Here is a 27,476-nt window from a genome sequence, read left to right on the forward strand (position 1 = left end):
ACAGTCTCGGCATGGGAACCATCGCAATTTCAGTGAAAAAAGAGCTGATCCTGCATATCCCATATTCATCCTCTCACACACACACACACACACGCTCTTATATTCTTACACAGAGCTTTGCACCCTGTTACTGCTTTCAGCTGTCCATTGTCTTTTTTATTTACTTGATTACAATGCTGTCTGTGTTTGGATTAGTTATCCTGTGTCACTGAGGGTCGAGACCTTGGCCTTGAACTGTCTCACTCACAGAGTAAACTCTATTTCTATCGGACACAGTGCTTGCATTGTCTAAACAGACATGCTTGGGATGGTGTTGATCTATGGCAAGAAAAAGAAGTGTCACATCTTGCTCTGTGTATTTGTATGTGTTTGGCAGGGTTAGATGTGACATAAATTAACTTTTATATAAAGAGAGTAGGGTTCAAAAGTTCACATGTGAAAATGCTTTTTCCATTTTTCAGATTTAAAGGAATATTTCCGGGTTCAATACAAGTTATGCTCAATCGACAGCATCTGTGGCATAATCTTGATTACCACAAAAATTACTTTTGACTTCCCCCTCCTTTTCTTTAAAAAAGCACAAATCTGGGTTACAGTGAGACACTTACAATGGAAGTGAATGGTTGCCAATTTTTGAACGTTAAAATTTTCACTTTTTCAAAATACAGCCACAAGACATAAACAATATTTATGTAAACATGATTTTAGTGTGATAACATCATTTACTAACCTTTTCTGTGTAAAGATATAGCCAATTTTACAGCTTCGTTGCCATGATGATGTAATGTCAACAAACCCTAAAATGACAATTTAAACAACTTTGCAGCTCAAATAATACATGAGTTTTAAAGAAGAATTAATATAAGTGATTTTATAAAATTATAAGCTTCACATTTCTGCCTTTAAACCCTCCAAAAACTGGCCACATTCACTTCCATTGTAAGTGCCTCACTGTAACCTCGTATTTTGCTTTCTTTTAAAGAAAAGGAGGGACGAGTCGAAATTCATTTTTGTGGTAATCAGCATTATGCCACAAATGCAGTAGATTGAGCTTTACTTGTATTGAACATGGAATATTACTTCAATATATATATATATATATATATATATATATATATATATATATATATATATATATATATATATATATTCTCTTTTGAATCCCACTGTACTGTATGTACACACAGAAGTATAGACGTCTATAAAGACTGATATGACAGTGTAATCGGAAACAGTGGGTTGACTTTTCTTTAGCTGAAGTCAGTCTGTGCTTACCGATATTCGAAACTCTGCCCCCATTGGCCAAATCGGTAAGTGTTGTTGGGAGTTTGGGCACATGTGATCTCCATTTTCTGGGTGTAATGTCCACGGAGGGGCGCCAAAAGCGAGTTGTGAAGCAAGTTGTTTTCAGCTGTACAGACTCTCATACAGTGAAGAGGAATGCATATTATATAAACTGAACCTACCAACCCAAACTTCAAACCAAAACCTAACCATCAGTGGAGTAAAAATGTAATATGTTAGAGGGAAAAATGCACCTACCGAATCGCGCTCATCACTGATTATGCAAACATGATTACTTCCTGGTTTCAACACAGTGTTCAAACCTGGGTCTCCCACACTGCTTATACAACTCGCTTCCGGTCGTGCCACAAGGGAAGGTAAACATGCTGTTTTAAGAGAGCAAATGCAAAAATGTCTGATAGTAGATGCTGCTGGTCAGTGAGTCGGCATAATGTGGAAGATCCTAGGGTACCGCAACTCTCAGAAACAACATACTGACTTCCTGTGTGGTCTATAATAAAGTTCTGTGTTACTTAGTTTATAAATTATTGTATGGATTGATATATCAGTTTGATAACTGAGGCAAAAAACTTTACAATTCTTGTGCAAGAATATTTTGGATTCTTTTTTCTCTAAATGATCTTTACTTCTTACAAGTATGCTATAGCTCAGGCAGATGCAGGTATGCATGTGAATGTGAGGTAGGATGGTTTAATGTTATGTTTTTCTATGTTTATTACAGTTCTCCAAGGAGAAGTATCTGCTGGAATCGCCCCCAGAGAAACTCAGGAAAGAGCTGGAGGAGGAACTCAAGCTCAGTAGCAGTGACATGAGGAGCCATGGCTGGTACCATGGCCATATCCCAAGAGAGGTCAGGTTCTGCTTATCAGTCATTTTATTTTTGCCACTTTTAATATGGGAAACGTGGCATAGACAAAAAGTTTCTGTGTGAGTTTGTTTTGCGTGTTTACTGTATTTGTGTTTTCTCTCTGTGTTTGTGATTAGGTTTGTGTGTGTCCTTTTTTTCACCATAGAGCCCTCAAACGCTGCCCATGCTGTCTGTACTACGAGAGCAGCCATCTGGGCATTAGCATAATGTATTCCTACTGGAGCTGGAGTAAAGAGAAACTCCAGCCCTTTCTATTAAAAACTATATCCAGTCACCATGGCGATACGCCCCCATGCTACTCCTCTGACCTCAAAAAAAATGTGCTGTAGCACCATCTGCTGGAGGACAGAGCAGAGACTTCAACACTCTGTGGCCTTTCTACTTTACTTTAGAACTTTCTTTGACAAGTATAAAATATAAAAAAGTGCTTGCATTGTTGCAGGTGCTGACACCATGTGGGCAAAACAACCTGCCATGCTGTTTTTACCCACAGAAAATAATTTGGACTTGTACCTCAGTTTCTAAAAAAGAGGGATACCACCAATAATTGTTTGAACTAATTTTTGTGAAAAATGAAAATATGCATTAAACAAAAATACAATATTAAGATAACTTCAACCAAAGCTAAAGCTCAGCTAAATGTTTCATTGTTCCTTCCACATTCCTCCCTCATCTGAATGCTTAATCGTTGCCAATGAAATTATATTTTATATAAAGAGAATTAAGCCTACATTTAAGACCATTAAGATCTTTTGTATTGTGACATTATTTTCAGGACATTTTACACCCCACTTTTCATTACCATAATGCATCTGGACATTTTACTTTAACTATTCCCATTATTTTCAGTGAATTACCAGAACATTTTTTTTTTTTTTTTTTTTTTTTTACTGTATTTCAATACACTATATCATTTTATTTCTGTATTCTTGTCCTCTTCCTTTTTTTTATTTTTTTTTATTTTAATACACTATATTGCCAAAAGTATTTGCTCATCTGCCTTTAGACGCATATGAACTTAAGTGACATCCCATTCTTAATCCATAGGGTTTAATATGACGTCGGCCCACCCTTTGCAGCTATAAGAGCTTCAACTCTTCTGGGAAGGCTTTCCACAAGGTTTAGGAGTGTGTTTATGGGAATTTTTGACATTCTTCCAGAAGCGCATTTGTGAGGTCAGACACTGATGTTGGACGAGAAGGCCTGGCTTGCAGTCTTCGCTCTAATTCATACCAAAGGTGCTCTGTCGGGTTGAGGTCAGGACTCTGTGCAGGCCAGTCAAGTTCTTCCACACCAAACTCGCTCATCCATGTCTTTATGGACCTTGCTTTGTGCATTGGTGCGCAGTCATGTTGGAACAGGAAGGGGCCATCCCCAAACTGTTCCCACAAAGTTGGGAGCATGGAATTGTCCAAAATCTCTTGGTATGCTGAAGCATTCAGAGTTCCTTTCACTGGAACTAAGGGGCCAAGTCCAGCTCCTGAAAAACAACCCCACACCATAATCCCCCCTCCACCAAACTTCACAGTTGGCACAATGCAGTCAGATAAGTACCGTTCTCCTGGCAACCGCCAAACCCAGACTCATCCATCAGACTGCCAGATGGAGAAGCGTGATTCCACACTCCAGGGAACGCGTCTCCACTGCTCTAGAGTCCAGTGGTGGCGTCCTTTACACCACTGCATCCGACGCTTTGCATTGCACTTGGAGATGTATGGCTTGGATGCAGCTGCTCGGCCATGGAAACCCATTCCATGAAGCTCTCTACGCACTGTTCTTGAGCTAATCTGAAGGCCACATGAACTTTGGAGGTCTGTAGCGATTGACTCTGCAGAAAGTTGGCGACCTCTGCGCACTATGCACCTCAGCATCCGCTGACCCCGCTCTGTCATTTTACGTGGCCTTCCCCTTCGTGGCTGAGTTGCTGTCATTCCCAATCGCTTCCACTTTGTTATAATACCACTGACAGTTGACTGTGGAAAATTTAGTAGTGAGGAAATTTCACGACTGGACTTGTTGCACAGGTGGCATCCTATCACAGTACCACGATGGAATTCACTGAGCTCCTGAGAGCGGCTCATTCTTTCACAAATGTTTGTAGAAGCAGTCTGCATGACTAGGTGCTTCATTTTATACACCTGGGGCCATGGAAGTGATTGGAACACCTGAATTCAATTATTTGGATGGGTGAGCGAATACTTTTGGCAATATAGTGTATATATATGTATGTGTGTGTGTGTGTGTGTGTGTGTGTGTGTTTGTGTGTGACCATAAAGCTCTATTTTGGTCTCGTCACTCCAAATTACAGTGTGCCAGAAGATGTGAGGCATGTCAAGGTGTTGTCGGGCATATTGTAACCGGGCTTTTTGGTGGCATTGGCTTTTTTCTGGCAACTCGACCATGCAGCTCATTTTTGTTTCGTCGTATTGTGCTCCTTGAAACAACCACACCGTCTTTTTCCAGAGCAGCCTGTATTTCTCCTGAGGTTACCTGTGGGTTTTTCTTTGTATTCTGAACAATTCTTCTGGCAGTTGTGGCTGAAATCTTTCTTGGTCTACCTGACCTTGGCTTGGTATCAAGAGATTCTTAATAAGTGATTGAACAGTACTGACTGGCATTTTCAAGGCTTTGGATATATTTTTATATTCTTTTCCATCTTTATAAAGTTCCATTACCTTGTTACGCAGGTCTTTTGACAGTTCTTTTCTGCTCCCCATGGCTCAGTATCTAGCCTGCTCAGTGCATCCATGTGAGAGCTAACAAACTCATTGACTATTTATACACAGACACTAATTGCAATTTAAAAAGCCACAGGTGTGGGAAATTAACCTTTAATTGCCATTTAAACCTGTGTGTGTCACCTTGTGTGTCTGTAACAAGGCCAAATATTCAAGGGTATGTAAACTTTTGATCAGGGCATTTGGGTGATTTCTGTTATCATCATGATTTAAAAAGGAGCCAAACAACTATGTGATAATAAATGGCTTCATATGATCACTATCCTTAAATAAAAGACAGTCATATTTTCAAAATCAATGCCAAAATTTCACAACTTCTGCCAGGGTATGCAAACTTTTGAGCACAACTGTATATACATATATATATATATATATATATATATGATTTACCATTGAAGAAATGTGCTATATAAATAGCCATGCCTAAAAACAGATTTTTTATGAAAATCAGCGAAAATGAAAAGCAGTACCAAGAGAGTACTATTTACAATTTAAATAATACATAAATTATTTCATGTTGAGGTAAGGAGAATATCATAATGACCATCTTTTTTTCACATTGTGGTAATGAGAATTGGGGGGGTAACTGTCATGAAATTAACACCACAAAATCTTGTATTTAACTTGTAGTATTCCTCTAAAAATGAACAAAACCAAATATGTGTATCAATGGCTAAATATCATTTAACATTATCATTAATGTTAATGTCTACCAAAATTATGGAAAACTAATGAGTATAATATATATATATATAAACTGTATCAGCACTTCTGAGTCAGGTTTACCTTAAACATTAAAATGTGTACAGAGGAAAGAACTCTGGGCTGTTTTGAAATACATTTCAGTCAGAAATACGTCATGCTTTTGAAGCTGTGGCCTAGCTGTTAGTGCAGGTGTTCTGATACACTGTGCTATGGTGCTCATGCAGACAATGCAAGTTTCAATCCGGCTTGCAATATTTCTCATAATTAAAGTGGCAAAAAGACCAAACTAACATGTGAGAAATGTGCAGAGGTGCAGCTAAGTTTCTGAATTAACAATATGGTTACTTTTGGCTTTGCTATCTTCATTTATTTGTGTCAACAACAGGTCTCAGAAAATTTGGTCCAACGTAGCGGCGACTTCCTCGTCCGGGACTCCCTGTCCACTGTGGGCGACTATGTCTTGACATGTCGCTGGCAGCAGGAAGTGATTCACTGTCGGATCAGTAAAGTCCTGGTGAAGAGCGGGCAAAGTAAAATCCAGTACATGCTAGAGCATGAGAGCTTTGACTCTGTGCCCACGCTGGTCAGGCACCACGCTGGCACAGGTCGAGCCGTGTGCCCACGTACCGGCGTACAGCTACTGTGTCCGGTCAACCGAACTCTGCCGCTGAGATACCTGGAGGCGACGTTTGCATTAGCAGGTGGAAGACCAGGATCCGCACATTCACCATCAATCCAGAGGGGGGCCCACATCAAGAGACGGAGCGTAACTATGACGGATGGACTCACAACTGAAAAGATCATTCCTCACAGGTAGAGAGGTTATAATGATGATAATGACCTTCGTTGACTCGTTTTTGATAATGTTGTTGCTTAACCTTACTCATGGTGCCTTTACAATGGCAATTTAACCCCTGGTGACCACAGAGGTTTGTCAATAAAAACATAACTTAACACTGTAAAGCATGACATATTAAAGAATTGTCAGAAAATTCAAATTTTTTGACATTAAATTGTTTTTAGTACCATTAGACAAACTATAAAAAAAAAAAAAAGAAATAAAAAAAAGAAAAGAAAACGTTAAAAAAAAAAAAAGCTATTTTTATTTATTTTTTTTATTTTTTTTATGTAACATATTTGATACATTAGGCTTTAAAGGTCATTATCATCCTGAGGCCCAGCAATTAATTTTTGTGTAGGACCATTTTTATTCAAGTTTTTCTTAGCCCATACATGCTACAGTGGTAAATCTTGGGGTAGCCTATTATCAGAGGACTCGCTGGGCTTTTCAGAGATACCAAATGTTTGAGAGTTTGGCTATGACAACTTGCTCTACTTTGTCTCTAAATATGGATTGAAATGCATCACAGTTCAGTTCAGCACATCAAACACAATATGAATAAAATATTATTTTTTCAATAAACAATTTTCATCATATGTATTTTATGCACCAAACGCTATATTGACATTTAAAAAAGGGAAATTGTAAAACTTTTTTCACTGGGTCTCAGGAACTTATGGTAAGATGACATCATAATAGCTTGTAATATAAAATAATGAGATCTTTATAATGACAGAGCAGGTTGCATATAGGCAGTTACACAGAAATATTAGTTCACACTTTAAATATATCTTATAAAAAGTATATGTCAGAAATTTCAAAACTCTGTGATATATATATATATATATATATATATATATATATATATATATATAATTTTATTTTTTAAATTTCTTTTTTTTTTTTTTTTTTTTTTGTGGTGGGCATGAATGGAATATAATGGTGATTGAGAGATGCCTCAAAAGCCTGTTGTATCATATTTGATACATTTGGATTTCAACAGCCTTTTTCAATAAAATAATATACAAAATTTTGACCAGGCACAAGTTGCTTATATTCAGCATATACTCATTTTAAAATATCAGTAACAATATTATCATTACTGTCACTTTTACTTAATGAAAATAAGCTGTAATTTATCCCAACATAAGTGTCACTTTTCACGCAAGTCAGCCGCCATTTTAAATAGATCGATTTAAACATTGAAACCACTCTTTTCACAAATAACCACTAGATGATGCCATAAACATGGTAAACTTACATACCATATGTTGTTTGGATCATCAGCTTTAACAGAGAGTGAAACAGGAGCCGTCAAATGTTGTGTATCATATTTGATACACACAGCATTGTAGGGTTAAAGGAGTAGCTCACCCAAAATTAAAAATTCTGTCATTATTTACTCATCCTAATGTTGCACAAAAAGAGAGTAAAAGAGAGGATTTATTTGCCAAATAATAAAAGTAAATAGTAATTATGATCTGTCAAGCTCGATAAAGGACAGAAAAACACCAAACACTCATGCACCTTATTTTAAATTTATTCCAAGTCTTCTGAAGCCATCTGAACACTTTATGCAAAATTAAATTAAAATCATTATTCACTCTCATATCAAATCATGAATAAAGTGCTTAAATCAAATATGGTGGCTCTGTCAGTAACATCAAACCTCATTGGTTCTTGTGAAATGGCATCATGACGTTTGGTCATGAGACGCAATGAGAACCGATGATGTATAATGAGGAATATTTGTTTACATTCTTGCCATTTAGGTATCTCAGGTCTGAGATCAGGTGTGTTAATGGGTACACAAGGTGTTTTAATACACACATGTTGTACACACATGTGCTGTAAATGCAGGTCTGATTTATTCATGTCTTTTATCATCAGTGCTGCCCAGTCTACAGAGCCAGATAAGTCTCAGGCAGTCGAGCCCGAAGAGAAACCAGTGGAGGGCAGCAGCTGGTGTGTGTGTGTGAGATGTGTTTACGTGTGTGTACACAGCTGGCACAAATCCCCCCTCTCACTCACCCCTCTGATTCACTGATTTCCAAAAAGATTTGGCCACATGGAAACCCTTCACTTCACCTACTCGTGTGAATGTCTTCGCTAGTGTCACAATAAACACAATCACAATAGCACTGGATGTGTGTAGTTTAGAAAGCTTTTAGCAATGGCTTATGGGTTATTGTGTTCACCTGAATTGTTTTGAAGTATTAAATGTGTCTTACACAAGAACTAATAGTGTGTTTGTTTTATCCAGCCCTTCTACTGTGCACCATAAGGATGCAATGAGGAACTGTGCCATGAGCATGGATCAGATCCAAGAGTACCGCTGCCCTCTGTCCCCAGTGGGGGAGAGCCCCCTGTCCCCTGCCTGTAGCTCCAGTGAGTCCACAAACACACACACACATGCACAAACACTATATCTGGATATTTAAGCACATTCTATTAATATTAAAGGCATAGTTTACCCAAAAATGAAAATTCTCTTATCATTTACTCACTCTCATGCCATCCCAGATGTACTGTATATGACTTTCTTTCTTCTGAAGAACACAAATTAAGATTTTAAGAAGAATATTTCAGCTCTGTAGATCCATACCATGCAAGTCAAATCAATCAAATCAAATCACTTTATTGTGATTTGATTTGATTGATTTGAAGTGAATGGTGACCAAAACTTTGAAGCATCAAAAATATAGGCAGCATAAAAGTAATCTATAATATTATCTATAAGATAACTATCTCTTTAATAGCAGTGCTCATTACACACATCATGCAGATGTTTATGCAGAGACAACTATAAGTAAGCCATTTGTAGGTTATTTTTCTCTGTCGTGCAATAAAAATTCAGAGACAACAACACTGACTTAACCGATGGCATGAGTTTGTTGTCGATCAACAGCCGATGGGGGTCATATTCGGAAGGCTGTTTAAAAACAATGTTTATTTTTGCAATTCCATTCGGTGACAAAAGTGGTGCAGAAATTACACAATTCAGCTTTAAAGCAATAGTGCACCCAAAAATTAAAGACATCGTTACTCACCCTCATGTTTTTCCAAACCCAACTGTTTGATTATTTGTCTTTCGTTTAACTCATAAAGAGAAATTTACCAAATCTTCATGCTGCTCTTTTCAATACAATGAAAGTGAATAGGGACGGATACTACTGAGCTCTGTAAAAGTACCATACAGTAAATGTACCATCAAATTAGTCCATACGACCCGTGCAATATACAGTAATATGTTATAATTAGTCTTCTGAAGCCATACAATTGCTTTGTGCATGGAACAGACTGAAATTTAAATCTTTATTTGCTGAAATTCTTTTCCTCCGCTGTGGCTCTTAACTAGGGATGCACCGTTCCTGACATTTTTAACCGGATCGTGTATCGGCCTGACAAGCCCGATCCAATTCAGATACTGTATGTTAGTCATAGTTGTTACTGTGAAGCTCCAAAATGACATAAAAGTTCATAAAAGAATCATTAAAGTAGTCCATATGACTTTTTATTCAAAGTCTCTTGAAGACATACGATAGCTTTTTGTATTGCAAAAGGCTGCGTTTAATAAAGAGATAGTTTACTACTGTAAAATGCATTGAGAACAGCACCAGAGGAGCATTTCACCAGATTTTGAAGAAGAAGTGTATTAAAATACTGTGAACTAGGCTACACACCCTTCCTGGAGTGTTCTGCCAAAATAAAATCCCCAGGGTTTTAAAGTTAAGAATGAATGACTAAATATATATTACTATTGTAGAATAAATTCTAAAGGTTAATAAATAATAATAATAATAATAATAATAATACTTATTATTATAAGTTCACAATTTACAACAATATTTAACTTAAATGGGTTCCAAAAAATAATTGTGTGAATGTAAATATATCCTAAATTGTTCACTAAAGTGAACAAAAAAAGAGATCTGAATCCTTTTAAGTCCAGATACAAGTTGAAAAAAAAACGTGCAAAGGGAATTGGAATTACTGGAATCAGAGGCGCAAAAACCATATATGCAAGGTATGCAGTGCATAGTGGCGCCATGTAAAGGGGGGCGCCAGCAGCTCAAAACTTCATACAATTCATGTTTGGAAAAACAAGAGAATAAGTAAATGACAGAATTTAAATTTTTGCATGACCTTGTCCTTTAATTAATCATTTGTTTATCTGTTTGTGTGTGTATCCAGTCTCCCGCCACAGACATGGCTCTGGTGGTCGTGTCCTCGCCGTAATCCCACCCTCCCCTGTTTTGCGGCGCTCTAGCGATCCCCATCTCTCGCCCTCTTCCTCCAATAACAACCTTCCCTGCTCGGACATGCCCCTTTGCACCCACTCCACGCCTGCCCACGGTTACCCCTCGGAGAGTTCAGAACCCGGGGGCAGCTACTGTGAGCTGAGACCCGGACAAACCCCCCCACCGCCCTGCAAGAGCTACGTGGAGAGGTTGAGGGTGGAGGAGGGCCAAAGCCAGGGCTCTGGAGCTCAGGACGGGCTGGAGGGATACATGCTGCCCCTGGTGGAGACCAGCTCCTCTTTCAAACCTGGGAAATACCAGTCGACTTTTCTGCCAGCTGAGAATAAACCACTAGAGATGAGCGTATTGAAGCGAGTGAAGGAGCTGCTGGCGGAGGTGGATCCCAAGACAGCTGCCAAACACATCACCAAGGCAGACTGCATGGTAAATACTGCAGCTAAAGACTTAATGGCAATATCACTGTTTGAAAGTGAGGCAGGTCACACTGACACTCACACACAGCAGAAATTAAATGTGTATAAATAAGTGCATGCACATGGCCGTTACTTGAAATCACAGGGCCTGGGATAAAATGTTTATATTTGGCTTGACCTACCTGACGCAAGCCTGATGGGACCTGACAAAAGGTCTTTTACACCATAAGGCCGAATGGATCTTGTTGCAGAACTATGCAGTTCCATACCGATCCAGGTCATTGGTACATTAAATACATGATATTTTCAGATAAATTTCCGTAATCGAATAATCGCAATTAATCGCATATATTAAAGGAATGTTCCAGGTTCAATACAAATTAAGCTCAATTAACTGCACTTGCTGCATAATGTTGTTTACAACAAAAAATAATTTTGACTCATCCCATGTTTATAAAAAAACTAAAAAAACTAAGAGGCTTACAATGGAAGTGAATGGGGCAGGTTCATAAATGTTAAAATATACCACTTTTCAAAAGTATAGCTGCAAAAGTATTGATGTAAACATTATATGATTTTACAGTGATAAAATTGCTTAGTAAAGTTACACAGATACCAGGATTACATGGTTTCATTTCATGGCAATGTATATAAATTTACATACTGTAGATAATGTTAGTAAGCATGTTATACATGTTAACATGTATAAGGTTTACATATTGTGGCTATACTTTTAAAATGCTGTATATTCTAACATTGGACTGCCCCATTCACTTCCATTGTAAGTGCGTTTTGAGTTTGAGTTGAAATTAATTATTCTGGAAATCAACATTGTGCCGCAGTTGCTGTTAATTGAGCTTAACTTGTATTGAGCCCAGAACATTCCTTAAATATTTCCTGTGAAAAGCCCCAAAATGAAGATAATTCAAAGATACTACATTATGGTAGATGATAGCATTGAATAGACATTATAGAATGTGGCTTTAATAGTCAAAATATTGTTTGCTTAATTAGTTATCATTTCATTTTTGAGTCAGAGCTGCGAGATCTTTGTGTCTAGATGTCCTCGCTTGGAGAGGAAGTGTAAAAAATTATTCAGTCAAGTCTTATGGTCTCGATTACGGGCACCAGACCTTTACTGTGTCCTGACTACTTCTTTAACTGCACAGCTTCTTGTAACTAATACCACAGATTCATATTTATTATAAAATATTAAGTTGTTTGACTGGGATTAGGGGACGTTTCTCCATCAATATCTATTGTGGTAACGACCCTGTCCCAAACACTCCCAAAGAAGTACAAAAACAGGGGAAAACGACTGGAAAAACCACAGCAGACAGATAGCATCACTCTTTACTGTTGTTTTCTAATCAATAAGAGTTCAGACAGTGACAAACTCCCAAAAGACGACATCCTATCTCAAGCAGATTGATCAAGTCTGGACTGCACCCCAAAACCTTAATCTGTTCGCACTCTTACAGTGACATCTAAACCTCCAGGGTTGATAAACTTTGAGCTGAGCTTTCCACCTACTGTTTACCACATTCATCATTTGATGTTGAGTTCTAATTAGATGTCTTCTGTACTCACTGTGAATATATTTTCGAAGAAATGAAGGGGTGGGGGTTGAATATATTGCTTTTGTAACTGTGTGGCCATCCGCAGGTTGCTAGGATACTGGGCGTTACCAAGGAGATGCAGAGGATGATGGGAGTGAGCTCGGGGCTGGAGTTGCTGACTCTTCCGCATGGACACCAGCTGAGGCTGGATCTGCTGGAGAGGTTAGAGAAAACACACACACAGCTATCTAAAGAAAGACTATCTATTCTATCTTTTGTTCTTAAAGTTTGCTTTATGGTGTGTTCACGCCATATTGGAGTTACCATAATTACGTGTTCACGTCTTTGTCATTGGAAACTGATGGTTTCAGACTGATCTCACTGTGAATTGGTTACAGTAGGTTAAAAGTTGTGCTGCTGAAATCGGTCTGTGCTTACCGAAATTCAAAGCACTGCCTCCAGTGGCCAAAGCTGGAAGTGTTGTTGAACACATGAGCATTTGTGAGCTCAAGTTTCCAAGTGAAATGTCTACAGAGTTGTGCCAACTTAGCGAGTTGGTAAGTGAGTTGTATTTTTAGTTGTAAATGATGTAATATAGTCAACAGGAATGCATATTTTATTAACCATATGCTCTAACCCAAACCACAACCATAACGCCTTATTCAGATGTACTCCGTGAGCAGGCATGAGCAGCACGGTCGCATTGGGCTTTCACAGTGGCTGAGTTTCTTCGAGTTGGTGCTGCGGCTCTGCACAGAAAATAAAGTTATCTTTGGATTCCTATGCCAAATATTTTCTTTAATAAGGCCATAACATATTTTTTGAGAAGGGGTAATTGATAAATGTAACAAATTTGGTCTTCATGAAATCGTAAGTACGAGTAGGACCACATTTACATCACAATGGAGTTTGCACCCAGCCCGACAGCCCAAATTAAATAACGTAATTTCTTTGTTAAATCACCTGACAAAGCCATGTTAGGTAGACTATTTTTACTACATCATGGCATGAGACGCATAACAGTAAACTGAAACTTTAACTTACTGCACAAAAGGAAATAAATAAATGCTGTGGGCTGTACAGCACTTCGTAATTCTCAATCTCCACTAACTGTCGAGTATCAGTGTTGTGGCCATGCAAATCCAAATGAGGTTAATGGTTGCTTCAGTGACAACGGCGGGCAGTCACGTGCACTTGTTTGTTTATCAGCTTACTTGGTCGTGATTGGTTAATGTTTTAAAGCCTATACTATATCCCTACATGTATATAAACAGGCAAAAGTCCTGCAGTTTATTTATTCTTTCCTTTATTTAGTTATTTTGTGTTTGTTTGTATGCAGACCTATGAATTGTAGTGTATTGTAGGTTCTGTTTAAATATTTTTCATTTGCTTTTGCATCTTTTCTTTAATCTAATTATTTTAGTTTTCAACTGCACCCAGTTCTGCTGAGTTCAGTGTGAGCCACGAAGCAAAAATAGGCTCAACGCTGAATCCAGCCTAAGCCTGGAGCAACAATTTTATTTTAGAGCGAAAATACAACCATTGAATCATGCTCATCATAAGGTGGGTTTCATCGATGTATTTTTATGCGCATTTTGGGATATTGCATAAAAACTGCTGGATGGAAACAACAAGATGCGGGTAAAATCTCTTGCACATAAAAAGTATACACTTGCTTGAGGTGAATACATTTTTTATTTGGTATGAAGAAATGCACATAAACTATGATGGAAACACATCTATTTGATATTGTCAATAAACCTGCTCTTCAGCACAGTTTAAGTTTGTATTTGACATATTTGCTCTGCAAACTCTATGCAGGTTTTGGATTTTCAGGATACCGTAATTTATTTATTTATTTATTTTTTTTATCCCCTTTTCTCCCAATTTGGAATTCCCAATTCCCACTACTTAGTAGGTCCTCGTGGTGGTGCAGTTGCTCACCTCAATCCAGGTGGCGGAGGACAAGTCTCAGTTGCCTCCGCTTTTGAGACCGTCAGTCCGTGCATCTTATCACGTGGCTTGCTGTGCATGACACCGCGGAGACTCCGCATGTGGTGGCTCATGCTACGCTCTGCGATCCACACACAACTTACCATGTGCCTCATTGAGAGCGAGAACCACTAATCGCGACCACGAGGAGGTTACACCCTTGTAACTCTACACTACCTATCAACCTGACCAATTTGGTTGCTTAGGAGACCTGGCTGGTGTCACTCAGCACACCCTGGATTCGAACTCGCGACTCCAAGGATGGTAGTCTGCGTCACTACTCACTGAGCTACCCAGGCCCCCAGAATAAACTCATAATGAATTTATTAAGAATACAAGATGCACATAAAAAAAGTCATGTGACTGAATAACTCGTTCATAACTGGACTAACCAATGGACCAATCATCGCATCTGAAATGTTGCTCTGGTCACCTGAAATAACGGTATCCTGAAAATCCAAAGCCTGCATAGAGTTTGCAGAGCAAATATGTCGAATACAAACTTAAACTGTGCTGAAGAGCAGGTTTATTGACAATATCAAATAGATCCGCACGGCCAAGTCATGAGGATGGAGGAACGCACAAACATAGTGCTACCAGAACTGTGATGTGCTGTCGCTCCCAGACATGAGACAAGTTCTTTGCAGTGTTTTGTCTGCATGTTCTATACCACGAGTATTTCATTAATAAAAGAGTCATGGTGGTTACAGTTTCCCCGGGTGTGATGATTTTGTTCTTTTGAACATATGGGCTTTGGGCTTTATCTGCATATTGTTTTTGCGATGTTATGTTTTTTGGCATAAATTAAGTTTGCAACTTGGATGGAAACATTGATTATGCGCACACGATTACTTCCTGGTTTCCATTGGACCAGAACCTGTGTCTTGCGCAACATGATTTCAGGAGCACCAAAGTAAAAGGTAAACACATTTGAATTACAGCAAAATAGCTTGTTTGTAGAGTTGTCATTTATACTGTAATTAGAGTAATTCTGACACAACATGAATGCAGCATTAGACAAACCCTTTGCCAAAACTTTTGCCATTTTTAGAATTTAATAAACACTTTAAGTTACTTTATAAATCATTGTGGGCATCTCCAAAAATATTTTTTAGATTTAGCTGACATTTTTCAGAAATCTTGAAACCAAAATTATAGTTAGGTCAGAAACACACACATTTTCACCCATATACACATATTCATATCTTGCTGAAAATAAACACACAGGAAAGAAAACTCACAAATGAGATCTCTTTAATACCTCAGCTGTTTCTTCTAAACAGCAGGAGATTAAATGGAGAGCAACTGCTTCTCAGATTTTTCTCCCTAACACTAACTCTAACCCTACATCATATCAAATTTGTCTCCTCTAGAGTTTCAGAAGAGATCTCAACAATGTTTCAAACATGTGCTTAGATTTGCCTAGAGACAATATTCAACAATCAAATATTTAAAAATTTCAATATAAACTCAAACTTTTCTTTCATCAAATTCTTCCAAAAATGCTATCCACATTGACTTCATAGCAATACTCAATAATCAGTTTTATCTATACTCTTCACTTGCATGAATTCAGATGTGTTCACCTTTACTCTAGCGCTACTAATTGCACATTGTGTGCGCAATAACGAGAAAGTAATTGTGTTCACGTAAACAATGATGAGTGTGATTTTGAGGTTGTATTTTCACTCTAAAATTATATTTTCACTCCACTGACGGTTGGGTTAAGGGTTGTGGTTTGAGTTAGGGGGTAGAGTTAATACAATATCCATTCCTATTGATTGTATTACATAATTTTACAACTAAAAACAACTCACTTTTGGCGCCACTCTGTGGCCATTTCACCAGGAAACTGGAGCTCACACATGCCCATATGTTTAACAACACTTCCAACTTCAGCCACTGGGGAAGTGGTTCGAATTTAAATAAGCACAGACTGATTTCAGCAGCAGAATTTTAGACCTACTGTCACCGAATTCACTGTGATATCAGTCTGTCACAATACAGCAATGATCAAGTAAGACATAACTCCAAACGGGTTAGTTAGTTACCATAATGTTCGACTTACCCCCTTTCTCACTGCGAAACATGTGAGTTACACAACAGTTATCACTGTATTTGTTTTAAATGTATTGTAAGTGATCATCTGTTTTGTGTTATTTTTGTCTCTCATTGTAAAGGTTTTACACCATGTCTATAATGATGGCGGTGGATTTGCTGGGCTGTACGGGGAGCACAGATGAGAGAGCCGCCCTCCTGCATAAAACCATCCAACTAGCTGCTGAACTCAAGAGCAATATGGGCAACATGTACGGATTTGCAGCGGTCATGAGAGCCCTGGAGCTACCACAGGTAAAATAGAGATAAGAAACCATCTGCACAGAGAACAGAAGGAAAGAAAATTAATATCATGGTAATGTAGCTTAGTGGTTAAAGATCTGGGCTGGTAACTGAAAGGTTTTAGGTTTAAATCGTGCAAAGGGTGGTCCAGAACTATTAACAATGTGTAGTGTAGTGTCACTCTGGATAAAAAGTGTTAACTAAATTACACATTTGTAAAATCACGGAAGGTTTTACAACATAAAAACCACCAAATCTTTACATTTTCTAAAATAAATGGCTCAAGTTGAAGGAGCCCACCCCAAGCCTCTGGTCTCTAGATATGGCTCGGGTTCCTTCTTTAATGTAAGTCTACGAGATATTTTTGTTGGTTTAACAACAGCCAGTCAAGTCCGATTACATAGACTTTTAATAGCACATCTCTCCTCAATAAGCCACATGTTTGAGGTATCATTTATGTCCATAGCACCAAAGTTTAATACTGATGCATGAGCAACAGGAATAGTGATGCTTGCATTAACAAACATAATTTACTAGAAAAAAAAAAAAAGAAAAAAGTGGGGAAGAAGAACCTGAGAGACTGTGTACTTTTCCTGTGTGATAGTCAGTAAATCAAAGTGTTAATCAGATGCATTATTTAGCGTTGAAAGTGATTTGCAGCTTACAGTAGAGCTGTCGCTGCACTATTGTGTTCGTTTGCACTGACATTTATCACAACAGCAATTAAATCACATTCCATTTCAGCCATTTTTTGAGTCATAACAAAAGAATTGAAGGGCAGTGAGAGGAGAGGAGTGTGGATAGAGATAAATGTGGAAAAAAGATCATGGGGGAGGGTTGAGAGGAAAGAAATTAACAGCCTGGACATGTGTAAGGATTGAGCTGGCATTTTAATGCTTGTAAGACTTGAAGACAAGAACCGAAACTCAGATGTACAGTCTCTCAAAAGGTTCTTGCAGTGGATAGCTTTAGGGGTTTGCCAAACTAGCAAAGATACGGGCATGTTAGCATTTGGTATATAGGTGAAACAAGTAAATACAACACCACAAAGTATTTCAGGTTGTTTGTAATTATCGTTTTTAAGACACAGTACTTACAGTACAGTACTTACTTACACTGTATATACAGTATATCTATGTACTTATACACACTACATATATTTATGCAATATGTTCTGTGTGTTTGCTTTAGATCTCACGGCTGGAGCAGACATGGATAACGTTGCGACAGAGACACACAGAAGGGGCCATCCTCTATGAGAAGAAACTCAAGCCATTCCTGAAAGCCATGAATGATGGCAAAGGTAAAACGTATTGTCACTTTAGAGTGAAAGAAATACAATACAGAATCTTCTTCCTTTATTACTAACCTTTACTAATACCAAAATAATGTTCACATTCTATACTGCAAAAACATTACTCATCAGTGATCGATAAACTGAGGGCAGTTTAGAAGAATCACTACTTAATACAATTATAATAATTATAATTTTAAATGTTATTTTTATAATTCAGGGTTTCCCATTCTTTTAATAACTGAATTCTAAATATACATTTATTTAATTGAAATATCCCCTGACATTTCAAGTACAGTACTGTTCTAACCTTTCAATAAACAGAATGAATAATACATTTAATGACTTACTTTGTATATAAAATCAGAGTAAAGTGTTATATGATCATATAAAAAAAAATTGTACAATGATTAATTTTTAATTATATATTTAATTTTATTTGATTAATTGGTTTAATGTATTTAACACGTTATTTTGTTAATATAATTAATCGCACAAAAAATGTAATTATACATATTATTAATTAAATATAACTTAAATAATTCATTTATATATATATATATTGCGGCTCGTCATCGTCGCCCGCCTCTTAGGGCCGCCCTACAGCCAGGCTCACGACGGGAGTTAGGCAGGAGAGCGAGAAGAGCTGTATAATTAATAAGCCTCGTTCTGACAGCGGTGATGAAGCACACCTGATGTGAATAATGCGTCATCACCGCTGTCTTTAAAACGCAGAGCGCACTTGTTCTCGGGGATCCGGCTTTAATTTACCATGTGTACACACAATGGCATCCTTGCACGCCCAGGACCAGAGCTGGGAGGTTTCGGACGAGTTGCTGCGCCGCCGGGGGAGAACCGCACACGTCGCGGCCGACGGGCTAGAAGCCGGGCCGCCTTCCCCTCTCACCTGCCGCGGGTTCTCTTTATTTCAGGGCCTTTCTCAGCAAATGTTGATTATATGCAACTAATGAATCAGGTCATGTAATTATTTGATTGAAAATTAATTCATTGACCACCCTAATAATTATATTTCATTGTATGACAATTTCACGAACCCCCTGCAGTTTCATGATGAACCACTAGGGGTTCGCAATTACTGCGCGATTAATGAAGCACAAAAGGCTGAGTTTTAGGGTACGTTTACATAATGTACTAAAAACAGAAAAGTTTTGCGTACAGACGACAAGGGTGTCAAAATGATCCCGTTCACATGGATCCGCGAAAACGACTAAAAACACTGTATTATGCATGCCAGGCCAGTAGTTGGCGATGTCACTTTGTAAAGAGACACTACGCGCCTGCGCACAAGCATTCTTCCACAGAGCGATGAATACAAACAATGAAGGTGGCGATCGTTGGTCGTAGTAGTGATGCAGTAAATTTACACTTTGCTGGAGAAGCATCAATAAACTCAATCTTGAGCAGCACAAACACAGTCCTGTAGTCTGCCATTGTTGTTTTGAAGTACTCGCGCACATGCATATAGACTGAACACGTAATACACGTGTGCATGACATCATCGTTTTCACAAATTCGTGTTTTTGTTTGTTTACACTGAGATGATAATGGCATCGTTTTAAAAAAACTTGCACTTTCAGGCCCCAAAACGCCTTTGTCGTGTAAACGAACAGCCAAAACGCATAAAAAGTTTTCCGTTTTTAGTTGAAAATGTTGTTGTGTAAACGGCCCCTTAGTCTGCCTTTACTGTTTCAGTCAGAGTGAGGGAGCGGAGCATCTCAATCAGTTCTCTAGTTCAGTAGTCAGGGCACTGATCAGTGAGTTGGCCATTTTAAGGGCTGTCTCATTCACAAAATCGTTCCAGTGCACTGAAACATTCGCTCCCTAAAAAATCCCACAATGCGCCATAAAAACCAGGGAGCATCGTTTCTCACTATGTTCCCTTACCGGAAACATCGTCATGTCTTCTGAAGTCTCTCAAGTCCTTAGATGATGAGCACAAGTGTAAAACTATGAAGTCCAAGCCTTATTTTCTCTTTAAAAGATGTTGTTTGTAATGTCTTTCACTCATAATTATCATGAAGGAACTTAAAAAAATTTAAAAAGTTAAATCTTCTTTTGAGTTGTTAAAAGAAGGTTTAAAATGCACTCCAATATATTTGTATATCTTTATTTATGCCATTTATCTGTTATAATAACATTGTACGTTTGGATATGAAAATGAACGATAATGTTGCTGATTAATAACAGCTGCGCTTCGATGCGCAAGCTGGTTAAGTTGTTGCAGGTGATTGAGTCATTAGTGTCCCAGTGTTCAGCGGATCAGTACCCTTACCAGTGCCTCAATTTGTATTCACGATATACTGTTTCACGATATGGGGAGCTAGGGAGCTGATTGAGACACAGGGAAGGTTTTTTTAGCTCGGCAGCCATCTTTGGAACTCTCCCGGACAACTATGTTCTATGTAATCAAGCAGCATGACAGTGCAGCTCCTATCTAATTGAATAGGGAAAGACCGTAAACTTCAGAATGGCTGGTCAAGATTACAATCAAAGCGCATGTTTCAAATGATGATTAAAATATGATGATATCATAAATTGTGCATCTTTGACTCAGATCACACTAAAAAAAAATATATTTTCCAGGCTTGTATATCGAATGCACGTTCTCAAGTTGATTGACAGGCAATGTCTGTATCTAAAAGGTGATTGGCTCTTTTACGTTAGGGCAGGACTTCCTTTCCATATCCGTTGACCATGGGTGTTCCAATTTCTCCCATTAATTTTAATAGAAGGGACCCGTCTCTGCTAAATAGTCTCTGGCTGCACTCTTTAGCAGGTGTACTACAAACTCTGAGCAGCGACAATATTAGATGATGAATGTTTACTGTATATTACAATTCAAATTGGGAAGTTTGTCAAATTGATCGCTTCCCAAATGTTTGCAATAGATGCAGTAGGTTTAAAAACGTCACAGATCAAATAGTCAGCAATCTATCTGAATCATCATAGTAAAAGAACAAGCGGTGGAGGTTTGATTCTCCCATTGATACTCATATGATTTGAGAAGAAGATCCTGTAACTGTCGCATCCATAACACATTATTATGGCCATTTAAAGTAAAGAAGGGAGACCATTTGTTCATCATACTTAATATGCACACAACGCTGAGGCCAGTGATGGTCCGATTAAGGTGTAAACGTACTGAACGAAGTCGAGCTATAATCTCATCATCTAGGGCTGTTAGTCCAACAAAGTTAAAATCAGACTGGTGCGATTTCACTCAGACTAAAACATTTACAAAACATTTTTTTTAAAAAAACAACTGATTATTGTTTTATTCTGACTGAAATCGAACTTTTAAAGTGCATGTAAACGTACTGACCAATATAATGAATGAATAGAAATCTGTGTTGTTTTCATAAATAGGTAATTTGTTTTATACAAAATAGTGCATACTTAGTTTTTCATCCATGTGTCATTCTTTCAGATCAAGGATCTGTCTGACTGTCTTTAAATTGTGTCTCTCAGAGACCTGTGTACTGTCCAACACGTCCTTCCCGCACGTGGTGCCGGTGTTGTCTTTGCTGGAGCGCGGTGTGGCGGCAGGGGAGGCGCTGGAGTCCTGGGAGAGTGTGGAGTCTGGGGTGGATGTGGTCATGAGTCACCTGGAAGCAGCACGCACCATTGCTCACCACGGAGGATTGTATTGCACCAACGCTGAGAGCAAATTAAACGGTAAACAATTAAACTGAGTGTAAACTTTGACTATGTACTTCAGTGGTGATGGGAAAGTTCATACTTTTGGGTACGTTCTAACACAGGGTACAAGTATTGGGACATAACACAATGTCATAAAATTCCATCTTGCTACCACAGACCCCTTAAGCCTTGACTGCTTGCATTTACAAGTAAGTGTTAGCATCTAGCTAGCAAATCTAGCTAAAGTCAAAAGAGACTCGTCACAAACCCCTCTTATGTAGCGCAAGGACTTGTATGCAAGATTAGCCTAAAAAGCTTTTACCGAAGCATAGGGTTGCCAACTGTCCCGTATTAGCATAGACGTCCTTTATTTTGGCCGAAATGACAATGGGGGCATCGTATGATATGCCTGATAGTTTTTGTTTTCAGTTTGTTTATGTGTTGGTGATTCTCTTTCTGTCTTTTTTCCCACTTTCTCCTCACAGATTTCCAGGAGCGTAAGGAGGTGCTGGAAATCTTTTGTACAGAGTTTCAGATGAGGCTATTATGGGGCAGTCGAGGTTCGGAAGGCGGCCAGTCCGAACGCTATGAGAAGTTTGACAAGGTCCTCACCGCTCTTTCACACAAGTTAGAACCTGCCGTACGACACAGTGAATTATAGCACCCACCCTGATCACCCCGCGCCCACAAATGGTATGATCCCTCCCCACTCTGTCACTTCCACGCCCGGACCGGACTATTATGTTTTTGTGGGGTAGACGTACAGCAGAAATGGAGAATAAGACAATGACGGAATGATTCACTCTGCAAAAAAGGCACAAAAGGGGACAGGCTTTACATGAGCATGATAGTGCCCCTTAAAGAACACAGATGTGAACTGCAGCAATGGAATGAAATGCACATCTAAAGCCAAAATCTCGTCTTCAGTGGTTGGACAGAGAATCGACATATTGTGATGAAGGGTTTAAGAACTTCTTTTTCAAAAACAGAGAATGTGATAAAATGCAAGTTATTTTCTGTGAACCAACGATTTTGTCGCCATCAGCTTTATGTCGACGATGAGAGCAAAGACATCTCCCATACATGTTGTTTGCGCAGAGAGGAAACTGCACGATTTACTGCTGGAATTGACTGAACACACACTCACTTGTCAAATGTCTGAATGTATGTTGCCAAATCATGAATTTAAACAGATACCTGCTGGATTTTGATGCTGTTATGGCTTTATCAGTAGACAGCTACTGTGAGGAATTGTTTCTTTATTTTTTTATGAGTGTCTTACAGACGTTCACATTCACACACTCTGCAGGTTTTTCAGCATCACTCCTCTGAGCGCTTTGGTGATGTTTTCTTTTTCTGTATTTCTGTTGCTCTGTTGTAGATTATTATTTTAATTTTTTTTAAAGACCCCATGAAATCGAATTGGAGTCTAAAATGGATGTCTATTAGCTTTGAGACTAATTATCTCCTAAAAGTTGACTAAATTAACTTTTGGCAAATACATGTCAAATTACAGTCTTTCTGTTTCGGGAAAAAAGACTTAAAATGTTAGGGATGTCACGAAACAGTACTGGTATCGGAATTGGGTCCGATACCGCGCTCATGTACTTCTACTCGTGGTCGTAAAAATGCTCCGATACAAAAAAAAACGATACCATTTGACATACAAATGTCATTACGTCAACATTCAGCGTACAAATTAAAATCACGTTATGTCCTAGTGTGATTATTAACCACAAAAGTCTGTGATTTAATGAGATAAATATACAGTATAGTTAAATGTGAGCTCTTGTGAGTATGTGGAGCCAGTGCTGTGCTGATGCCGGCTGCTTGTACATGCTCATACACCGAAAAAAACACCATCATGAGCATCACATGCTCTGTTTGTAGCAGATGACAGCGAGCAGAGCACTAATTCACTTTGTAGCATGAGGCACATACAGACATATTTATACATATTTATTTCATTAAAAAGCAACGTTTTGCAGTTTAATAATCACATTGGGTCACATAGCAACCTGCTTTTCCAGAAGTGAGAAGCTACCACCAAAATAAAAGCTAAATTTAAATGGAAAAAAATTAGACAGAAATATATTACTACCGAATAGTTATGTAATATTCACTATAATAATAATAATAATAATAATAAATCTATGGTAATTTTATTATTTAAGCAATATCTAACATCTGTTATGCTCTGTCGTGCAGCACTTTATTTTACAAAAATAAACTCCAGTGTTGTATTTTGAATTGTGCTGTGAGGTTCTGTATAAAATCAGTTAATTTGATTAAAAAATATATATGTATTACAATATTATGTTGAAATTTAATTGAAAAAACAAAAACAGGTATCGTATCGGTGTAAACTAAAAAGGAAGTATCGGTACTCATACTTGTTCTTAAAAAAATTGTATTGGGACATCCCTAAAAAGTATTGATGACTCACCTGATTTGCCAGAGCACGGTCTCAACAATGAGAATGTCCCCTCCCCTTAAATTATAAATACCACTTGCTATCAAATCAAAATAGCAAATAGCGAATCATGGTTCATGGCTGTGACGGAAACTAAAGGGTATTTGGATATTTAAAATTAAGGACAAGCCCTTCAATATGTCCTTCCCAACTTCCTGTTTCAATAGAAAGTAGGTCAATACAGAAAAGAAAACTACTTGTCAAACCATTTCATGGAGTCTTTAATATCTTTCATCATAGAGCATGCTAGTCAATATGGCTTTGAGTTTCTAGCAGTTTTTTAGACACATATTCTCAATGAGATGAGATCACAATGAATGTCAGTTTGTATGAAATTATTCAAGAGCCCATGTAGACAAACTTTATGGAGCATTTTCTTATCTGTGCCCTATTCTCGAACAAAGATACTCTGGGTTAAAGATTTTCAATGAACAGTCAACATAAGCAATCTAACGTAGTCATGCGCCAGGTTTAGTCCATGTTTCGATCATGCATGGCAAGTTAGTAAAGACATTTGCTCTTTAAAGGAATGTTCCAGGTTCAGTTCAACTGCATTTGTGGCATAATGTTGATTTCCACATTTCCACAAAAAAAGCAAAAATTGCGATTACAGTAAGACTCTCAAAATGGAAGTAAATGGGGCCAGTCCATAAACGCTAAAATACATAACATTTCAAAAGTATAGCCACAAAATGTAAACGTTATATGTGTTAACATGAAATAAATGTGATAAAATAGCTTACTTATCTATGTAAAGTTATATCCAATATTATAACTTCATTGTCATGACAACAAAACCCTGTTATCCCGGTGTTGGAAATAACGTCACACAGATCAGGTCAGTAAGTGATTTTATCACACTAAAATAATGTTAATGCGGATAATGTTTACGTATTGTGGCTATACTTTTGAAACTGTATTTATTTTAGCATTTATGGACTGGCCCCATTTACTTCCATTGTAAGTGCCTTACTGTAACCACATATATATAACATTTTACCACAAATGCTGTTTATTGAGCTTAACTTATATTGAACCTGGAACATTCCTTTAATTTGCTTTTATTTTTTTAAAGAACTAAACATTCTTAAAAATGTTACGGCAATAATTTATATCACAACCTACTACATGGAGGATGTTTACGAGGAAAGCATCACTATTGCTATTGCTCAAACTTAGGTTTAGGGGGTTTTCAAAACCTCACTGAAATTACGGTTTCCACTTTGACGGATGATGACATGATCTAAAAAATAACATGGACTTTATCGCCTTAGGCATATCTAGGGACCTGAACTTCATAGAGACTTGTGGGTGGGCTTTTTTAACTTGAGCCAGTATGTAACCACCTAGCAATACAATAACAACCAATCAGAACACCACAGCAACCACATAGCAACACCCTGGCAATTACCCACAAAACCCTTTAATAGTGGTGTAGACATTTGCACTGGCAAGCACCACTCATTTTCTTCAGAAAATTTACAAATGTCATTCAAACTAATATTTGAACAACAAAAAAAAAAATGTAAGGGGTTGAAAAAAGTTCAGCTAGCAGCAAATTATGGCCAGGGACAGGGCCAGAATGCCCTGGAGATGGTGCGAAATGGCTTAACCCAACCGTGTCTGGGAGGACACAGCGTTCCGCCTCAGTAGTAAAATACGCCCCCTCAGACAAACTTACTGGATGCCACTCTTTCCACCCCTTTGCCAACCCTGGCAAAAAATCCTGGACACGCCCCTGATCATGGCCAAATTCATTAACTTGTACTTGTATTCACAGATGCCCTTATTGGAGTCCAGTACTGTTTTCATGTTCTGGTAGATTTAGCCAAACAAAACCCAAAGTCATATATATATACCTCTGTAAGCAATGTACATTTTCTACCCTAATTTCTAGGGTAACAACACTTACCCATTAAGAGTAAAAGTTCTAATGTTGCATATCCCATACAGGCTGCTACACACCAAGTCTATCAATGTGTATTTCCAGGGAACTTTCCGGAGGTGTTTTTCAGGTATCTTAATAAAGGCACATCTGAAAGTAGATGGTGCTGTCATGTATAGAATAGCATTATGGGATGAACAGTGCATCATATGCAATTCCACTTTTAGCCAGCAAAAGGCTCTGTTTAGTAAGCTTACAAAAACAATAAATGGACCTTTTAAAACTTTTTTTAATAAGGCCTACTGGTCTAAGGCTTGTAACCTGTGTTTGGTTTCTCTATTGAAAAGTTTCTGTAAAGGTAAACGTGTGACTATTTCGTTTTGTAAATAGTTACCCTTCAATGGACGACGATGAAGAAAGTGGACGAGGTCATGTGACTGCATCCTTTTATTATGTGCTGTACATACTGGTATGTCCTCTGTTTTGCACTCTTTTTTCAAAAAATAAAATACAGTAAGCTTGTGTCCTAGTGTCTTTGAGGGTTTTTTTCCTTCTAAAATTATTTAATGTAGCAGTAGTAGTCAGTGACGTGCACAGACCTTAGCAGGGGCAGGGGTTCTTGAGTTGGGGGGGAGTGCGCTGTAGTAAAGGCACATCCGCTTACATCTCCACAATCTTAAAGGCACCTCTGCCTAAAAGGGCACCTTTACATTTGCTTGCACCCCTGCAGCCCCCGTTCTGTGCACGTCAGTGGTAATAGTAGTAGTCATCATTTTCTTCGTTTCTGTATATATATATATATATATATATATATATATATATATATATATATATATCTACAGTGCATTTAGAGAGTATTCACACCCCTTAATTTTTTCATATTTTGTTATGTTGCAGCCTTATGCTAAAATGCTTTAAATTATTTTTTTACCCATCAATCTACACTCCATACCCCATAATGACAAAGCAAAAACCATATTTTTGTAGAAAAAACTTAAATATCACACTGAAATAAGTATTCAGACCCTTTGCTAAGACATTTGAAATTTAGTTCAGGTGCATCCCATTTCTCTGGATCATCTTAGACTGATGTGAAAAACATTTTTATCAACACTTTTATTGATTCATACAGTTGTGCTCA

General features: G+C 38.0%; 1 protein-coding gene across 2 annotated transcripts in view; it reads left to right on the forward strand.

Moving 5' to 3' along the window:
* Positions 1-26,859, forward strand: part of LOC127432965 (SH2 domain-containing protein 3C-like) — an 80,664-nt gene extending 53,805 nt beyond the window's left edge. For both annotated transcript variants that reach the window (XM_051684513.1, XM_051684514.1), the window contains 9 exons: positions 2,027-2,155; positions 6,002-6,429; positions 8,721-8,845; positions 10,652-11,142; positions 12,798-12,913; positions 16,864-17,035; positions 18,215-18,326; positions 21,807-22,013; positions 22,463-26,859. In XM_051684513.1, the coding sequence (XP_051540473.1) occupies positions 2,027-2,155; positions 6,002-6,429; positions 8,721-8,845; positions 10,652-11,142; positions 12,798-12,913; positions 16,864-17,035; positions 18,215-18,326; positions 21,807-22,013; positions 22,463-22,638 (1,956 nt within the window). In that variant the 3' untranslated portion in view covers positions 22,639-26,859. The remainder of the gene's footprint in view (positions 1-2,026; positions 2,156-6,001; positions 6,430-8,720; positions 8,846-10,651; positions 11,143-12,797; positions 12,914-16,863; positions 17,036-18,214; positions 18,327-21,806; positions 22,014-22,462) is intronic.
* The last annotated feature ends 617 nt before the right edge of the window (positions 26,860-27,476 follow it).

Source organism: Myxocyprinus asiaticus, chromosome 42, assembly GCF_019703515.2.
Source record: "Myxocyprinus asiaticus isolate MX2 ecotype Aquarium Trade chromosome 42, UBuf_Myxa_2, whole genome shotgun sequence".
NCBI classification, from domain to species: Eukaryota; Metazoa; Chordata; class Actinopteri; order Cypriniformes; family Catostomidae; genus Myxocyprinus; species Myxocyprinus asiaticus.